The following is a 7,815-nucleotide window of genomic DNA, read 5'->3' on the forward strand; positions in this document are numbered from 1 at the left end:
TTACTTGTTGAATAGATTGCCCACTCCTCTTTTGAAAGGCAAATCACCCTTTGAGAAGTTATTTCTTCGACCACGCTCCTTGTATCATTTGAGAGTGTTTGGTAGTCTGTGTTATGCTACTAATGTAAGGAAGACAGATAAATTCAGTCCTAGAGCATTTCCTGCAGTTCATCTTGGGTACTTCTCTTCCCAGAAAGGCTATTCTCCATGCTCTATATACTCATCACTTCTTTGTTAACCGGGATATTATTTTTAAGGAAGGTATGTTTCCTTTTCAATATATGTAATCTGGTCAAGCTCCACCCTTTCTAGTTCTGCAACTTTCAAAGGTGGATGTCCCTGTCTCATCCCCTGTAGTTATGCAACCATAGTGGAGGTTGAGGCTCCTATCTGTGAGATATCTTCTCCTACTAAGTCTACTGGTGTGTCCAGTACTGTTGGTTCTCCTGCCCCTCCTACACCACTCAGAAAGTCTTCTAGAGTATTCAAACCTCCTATTTGGATGCAAGACTATGTTGTGCATACTAAGAAGTCCACCTATGACTATCATATAGCTCAATATGTGAACTATGATCAATTGTCTCATGCTTACATAGGTTCTATTGCTGCTTGTTCTATTGTTTTTAAGCCTAGGACATTTGCTAAAGAAAGCAAGGAACCACAGTGGGTGGATGCTATAAAGGCTGAGATCTCAGCCTTGAAGGACAATAAGACTTTGTCTATTGTTGATCTGCCACCTAATAAGGTGCCCATAGAATGCAAATGTGTGTCTAAAGTGAAGTACAATTCTACTAGGGAGGTGGAAAGATACAAAGTAAGACTGGTTGTTAAAGGCTATAGTCAACAAGAGGGCCTTGACTACAAGGAGACCCTTTTTCCTGTAGCCAAAATGGTGACTGTCAAAGCAGTGGTGGCTCTAGCTACAACTTCTGGTTGGTACATATTTCAAATGGATGTCCATAATGCCTTTTTACAGGGAGATCTTGTTGAGGATGTCTACATGTAGATTCCAGATGGCTTTTCAAGCCAGGGGGAGTACAAGAAGGTCTGCAGGCTTCACAAGTCTTTGTAGGGCCTCAAGAAAGCTCATATGCCATAGAACTTAAAATTGTCAGTGGCCTTGATTGATATGGGGTTTGTGCAGTCACACTATGTTTATTCTTTGTTTACACAGAAGAAGGAACGAGAGTTGGTCATTGTTCTTGTTTATGTTGATGACCTCTTGCTCACTGGTAGTTACTTTGCACTCATTCAGCAAGTTAGAAAGGATCTTCAGAGCAAGTTCAAGATGAAGGATTTGGGAGAGCTGAAATATTTCTTGGGTATTGAATTCTCCAGAAATATTTCTTGGGTTTTGGGTTTGGGAGAACTTGTCTCACAAACAAGCTAGTTAGGGCTAAACCTGTTGGAACTCCTATGGAGCTCAATCACAAACTCACTTCTATAGAATTTGACAGAGCTGTAAACAATAAGACAAATGCTAATGATCACCAACTTGAGGACAAAGGTGGTTATCAGAGGATTGTTAGCAGGCTACTATACTTAACTATGATCAGGCCAGACATAATATTTGTTGTTAAAGTACTCAGTCAATATATGCATGCACTAAAGCAATCTCATTTGGAAGCAGCTATGAGAGTGGTCAGATACATTAAGAATGCACCTAGACTTGGCCTCATTGTGCCAACTGACAATACTTTGAAGATAGCAGCCTACTGTGATTCTGACTGGAGAGCTTGTGTTGAGACACGGAAGTCAATTACTGGCTATGCAATAAAGTTTGGTGATGCCTTAATCTCGTGGAAGTCTAAGAAACAAGAAACTATGTCCAGAAGTTCTGCTGAAGCTGAGTTTAGAAGTATGGCTGCCAATGTGGCAAAAATTATATGGATGATTGGTCTATTCAAGGAGTTGGGATCAGAGGTACATGTACCAGTTAGGTTGTTTTTGACAGTAAAGCTGCTATTCAGATTGCAGCTAATCCTATCTTTCATAAAAGAACAAAACATATAGATATTGATTGTCACTTTGTAAGAGAAAAGAATCAAGAAGGAAAGATTCAGACTCAACACACTAGGACTAAAGAACAACTTGCTGACCTACTTACAAAGAGCATGTGCAGACCACAACATAATTATTTGATGGACAAGCTGGGAATGAAGAACATGTATTCATCCCTCAGCTTGAGGGGGAGTATAGAAGTTAGTGGTGATACAAATGTCACTTAATAATGTACAGTTGTTAGTTAGGTGTTAAGTTAAGTGAAAAAAGTTAGTTAGATTAGTTAATATGTCTCTGTTAGTCGTTAGTATATAAGATAGAAAAGAGTCTATAAATATACACATAACTATTCATTTGTGTCTGAACTTCTAGAGCTTATCAATGAAGCTATTTCTCTCTCATTCTTCTACTTTCTCTCATCCATCATGGTTGAACTCACCAACACTTGGTGGTGTACAGGAGCAGATCTTGAATGTAATTCAAAGGGTTTGGTCGAATATAATAATTTTGGTCCAAATTTATACTTGTCATAAAAAAGTCAATTGAATATATATAAATTATTAATTTAAAACTCAATAACTTAAAATGACTAAATCCCGAGCCCATAACATTTAAATTTTGGCTCCGTTGATTGTGTGGTAGGGAGAGTTCGCCAAAGGAAGAGTACCAAAAAGGGGGTTAATGCACTACATGTGTGTTGACATCAATCATGTTTAAACCTCACACGAAGTTTTGTTCCTTCATGTTTATGTTTGTCATTCTTGTTGCCAATCAATTATGAATCATTGTACTTGTGGATTGTTTTCCAACTCCATTATTAGGGTATTTTGATTCACATGAAATGGCTAGAGCGACGTAACTTTAAATATTCTTTGTCATGAGACTCAAAGATTGTTTGTCGAAAAACGGGAAATCATTGCTAGATCTTCTGCATGAAAACCCTACTAGCCTATTGCACATGATCTTCTGTGATCCAACCCCTTTAGTGTTTCCATAAATATTGTAAACTAATCCTTAATTACTTATTGCACCCTAACTTTAGATGTATACACATATTTATTTAGGCCCTACTATAATGATTTTTCATGCATACTGACTTTATTAATATTAAAATAAAGTGATGAAAGTAAACTTAAAGGTGAACAAGGCTCCAAACTTCAAACTTTAATAGTTTACAGAAAAGAAAAAGAAAACCTTCACTCAACTGCTAGCTAATCTTATCTATGAAATAGATTGGTAATGATAGAACACGAAAAAATAAAGAAGGGAAAAAGGTTTAGATCGGTAAACAGACTTTTTGTGGTTCTTAATTTTAAACTAAAAATTAATGCTTGTTAAGAGAGTATAGAATAAGAAACTTAAACTTTCGAAAGAAAAGTTAATTTGTACTAGTTCTTCATTGGGAGTGGCTTAAAGGTAAGAATCATAGTGTAGGTAAAATAAAATAATGCTGACGAAAAGGGAAAACCATTCTTTTGGGCCATTAGCAATTTTATATGGTTAGGGATACATCAAAGGAATATAGTTTATGATGACAAAAGATAGTAGCTGTTTGAAAGTCTCCATAATGAGTGGGTGCATCGCATACTTCAACTGGAGCTTAAAGCATCAATTAATATTTTTCTTCAAATAATTAACATATACATTCACGTATAGGCATGTAGATGCTCAATTATGTCAGTAATGGATTAAACTTATAACACATTCTTCTTCCATCCTAGATTAATTAACTATACATTCTCTAGGTAGTACGTTTCAATTTTTTCAAAACTATTATAATCCTCATATCTTCCTAAATTTAATACCTATATATATATATTTCTTAAAAGGCAAAGATCGCTTATTGGCCAATCGGCCAAAAATAACTATTATGGTATAGTCTACGAAGCATTTAAGTAAATTTGTTCGAGTCGTCGAAAAAAGAAAATCTGTTCGAGGCAAAAATTTAGTTTACACATTTGATCGATCAGACAATAATAATAATAATCGCTAATCAAATATATAAAATTATTTACCGATTATGTATAAAATATATGCATTATTTGTATATTATAGTTAATATATAAAAAATTATATATTTTCCTGCTATTATTATGGAGCGGCTATACAGTGTAACATCACTTCTTCTCAAAAATATTATTGATAAATTGTTATTTTTTCATGAAAAATTTACACCCCATAACTAACTTATACATTATATTTATCATAAATAAATAAATACAATTTGAAATAATTATAATTTCTAACTACACTTTAAATTTTATAGCAAATATCCTCTCTAAGAGGATTTCTAACCCTATAACCCTCGTCTCGCTTCCCAGATTTCACTCCTCCTCCAACTTCGTTGAATCTGAGTCTAACCCCGGCCGCCGCCGATTCTCCCATTTTTACTTTCTCTAAACAACCGATCCATATGAATTCTCCAGTTACTTCTGAAGTTAATGGGACATTAGATGGACCACAATGGAGAACACAAACCTTCCGCTATCGGTGGTCTCCTTGACGGTGCGTCCGACGATAAACGTAGACGGACTTTCAGTACCCCGGCAAACGTGATGGAGAGCTTGAAGAAGCTTAGAATAGTAGATTTGTTGCTCGATTTGAGTTCTCCACGTCGATTGATGATAAGGAACAATTTTCTAATGCAAAATTCAGAATGATTCTCATGAATTGTACTTATGTTGATCTAGACTGCAGAAAAAAGAAAATAGAGGCGATGAGATTCTGGCCGGACACAGCGTATACAATCATTCAAATCTGGCCATAGTTTAGAACGTTGAATACAGTGTATTCTCATGTCTGGGTGATCAAATCTGGTTGGAGTAAAACTTCGGTTTGGGATACGGTTTGATACAATGTATTTTTTGATATTTTTTCATACAGTGTTTGCTTGAGAATGTAGTTATATTTGACTATATTTGACTTGTTTATCAATGTTGTTGCTTTTTCATAATTGTATTCTTGTTTAATGTATTTTTCTAGAAATATATCCAATCTCTCATAGGCTCTATGTATCCAAATACAGCCATTATGTGGGAACAAACGGTTGATATAATTTTTCATCAAAATTGTATTCATTAATACAACCATTATGCACGAAGGAATACAGTTGATACAACTTTTCCATCAAAACTATATTTATTGATATAGCATGACAATGGATTGATACAATGAAATTTGAGTTTGGTTGTATGCATTTGATACAATGAAATTGATACATTATCTATAAAAGATGATTAGGCAAACTATATTTACTTATGATAATTATGATTTAAGTTATGGTGCTTTTTGAAAATTGTCTTTTCCATTCTTACCACGAGGACCCAAGAATTGTCATCAATATAATATAGTGGGGCCAATGAGAGGAGCCCAAATTGGGGCCAACCCACCAATATGTGGAATGACATAAGTGGGGGCGATAACACATATTGGTGGACCTAAAACCCTTATGCCTCCATCTTTCTGATAGTTCCAAAAATATATTTTGTAGGTTTAAAGCCATTGAGCATAGGCTATAGGCTAGGTTTGGCTACACCAGTTCCTAATTGAGAGGAACAAGAAACAGAAACCGATTACTACATTTAAATATGATTCTCTAGTTCCAAATATAGTAACATCAATCTTTAGCCTCATCTTCTAATTTCTAGTTAAGGTGGTCCTACTAATGTGTGATACCCTTTTTAATTAGCTTTTACTTAAAAAAACTCTTTATTGGTTAACGTGAACTCATTTTTGAGCCGATAGAAATACGTTGTCAGACAGCAAACCATATGTAGCTCACTAATCCTTTTGTGACACTAAATGCAGACATGATGTTAGTATATATTTGAAAAATGTTCAAATGCATATATGGTTCAAATCGAATTCCATATTGCGAATTTGATATACATATGTTTAAGCCAAAAATAACGGGTCCACTATCTATAATATTGCGCATCGGCAGCATGTTTTTTGTTTGATTTTTGCTAAAATTAGATATAAATTAGTAAATAAATTTAAAAAATCAGGCACAACTTAAATGGCAACGACTAAATAGGCGCCCGTAATTTTTTTACTTAATACAACAACTTAAAATGATGTTGGTCTCAAGTTATTACATTTCAGCAGAACGATGGCAAACTATCGTTATGGGTAGAAATAAAATGGTAAGCTCAACAATATACTACAAAGAATAAAAAAGAAGTGACAAGGTTTTGTTAGAGCGTCCCATAATTGTTGAGAAAATGAACTGTTATCTCATTATATTACAAATATTATGCTATGTAATTAGTAGGAATTTTGGTCCCAAATCCACAATCAAAAAGACATTCACAATGTATACAGTGCCTAGGTGGCTTAGGAAGTTTAGATGGTACTTCTTTAATTAGAAAAAAGGGACAACCACAAAGTTCAAATTCATTCGCCTACCATATTGCCTAGTCAAAAGGAGCACTAACAACTTCTTCTTTTTTTTGAAATATGGTGCAAAGTAAAGAGATGATTGAAACTAATTTTATGTGGAGTTCTTGAAAATTCACAACTTTACGAAATCTTGTAACTATTTGACACTGTGGCTCTTATAAACATGGCCAAGTGTTGGTGCATTTGGTCATTATATATTTATATATTGGTCTTTGGAATCTTCAAGAATGCAAAAGATTTAAATAAAAGAAAATATACACAGTCATCACGAGAACATTTTCAAAAGCATTAACTACCCAATTGATTGGAAGTTTATAGTTGAACCGAAATTATACTGAATTATATATAGTATGTATTATGGCATCGCAAATGCTTCTTGACAATGCACACAATTAGAAGGGAGAAATAGTAGTGAGAACTTTCAATGTTTAGGATTGGACAGAATATTCAAGTCAGTACAAGTGTGTACTACACTTATAAATTTGAATTGCCTCATGGAGTTCATCAGAGGCCTTAATTGGCAAAAAGATATCAACATTAATATTAACATTATTAGAGGTCGAAGTGGGTTAGAAGAGTTATAAAGATTATAATATTAATCAACGTCACAAAAATTATGCTTTCTCCTTTTTCTTTTCCCAATCAGTGTCACGAAAGAAGAAATTCACTGGGCCTATATATGTAGTACTTGTGGATTTCTTTCTGTGTCTTAGTGAGTTCAACTGTTCGTTTTAATTGTCGTATATGTTGCAAATAGTTTTGTCCAAACTTTTTTTCCACAACAATACTAAAACAGTGGTACAATATATAAGCAAGCATTAGTATAATTGCACGTATACAAGTTAAAGTTAAAGGACGTGTATACTTATAATTTACGAACAATATGTCTCTCTCGATATATATGTTGTATGATTAATTTTTTTTCAAGCTAAAGAGAAATGATAAATTTATTTTCTTTACTTTTCCTTTTTCACTTCTATTTGTGACTGTTGAGGGGGTTGCATATGAAACACAAAAAAAGGGTGATTCAAAGAATTAGCATGGAATTTCATCATTGTACAGGTGAAGGAAATAAAAATTCTAAACTTAAGCCATGCGTAGGATTCTAGGGATCGATGACCTAATATAAACTTCACTTTCAACTAATTAGGCTGTTGGTGATGTTAACCCAATCATTAGACTGCAATTTGGCATCTGCCTTAGCTTCAAATTCGGTTCCTATTCATCTTCTTGTTATTTTCTTTAGATATTTGGTATATAAAATTTATTGGTCCAACTAATCTAATTTTGTGTCGGGAGACTCACTAAGAGGATAATATATACATTCAGATTCTTTATTTTTTCGAGCTTCGAATTCAAAACGTCTAGCTAATTAAGAGTAAAGAAATTCCAAATCATTTACAATCATCCGAC

The 7,815-nt window shown here is 34.1% G+C and overlaps 1 protein-coding gene across 1 annotated transcript; it reads left to right on the forward strand.

The window, feature by feature from the left end:
* Window positions 1-1,416: 1,416 nt before the first annotated feature.
* On the forward strand, window positions 1,417-2,228 carry LOC108943252 (secreted RxLR effector protein 161-like). The gene is made up of 2 exons (XM_070183748.1): window positions 1,417-1,923; window positions 1,971-2,228. Exons 1-2 carry the CDS (start codon window positions 1,417-1,419, stop codon window positions 2,226-2,228), a joined length of 765 nt encoding a protein of 254 aa, XP_070039849.1.
* The last annotated feature ends 5,587 nt before the right edge of the window (window positions 2,229-7,815 follow it).

Source organism: Nicotiana tomentosiformis, chromosome 8, assembly GCF_000390325.3.
Source record: "Nicotiana tomentosiformis chromosome 8, ASM39032v3, whole genome shotgun sequence".
NCBI classification, from domain to species: Eukaryota; Viridiplantae; Streptophyta; class Magnoliopsida; order Solanales; family Solanaceae; genus Nicotiana; species Nicotiana tomentosiformis.

Excerpts from the sequence above, each read along its gene's own strand:
- LOC108943252 (XM_070183748.1), top strand. The coding sequence starts at position 1,417 with ATGGAGCTCAATCACAAACTCACTTCTATAGAATTTGACAGAGCTGTA. Across the intron at positions 1,924-1,970 it reads TCAAGGAGTTGGGATCAGAG|ATTGCAGCTAATCCTATCTT; the intron begins GTACATGTACCA and ends GCTGCTATTCAG.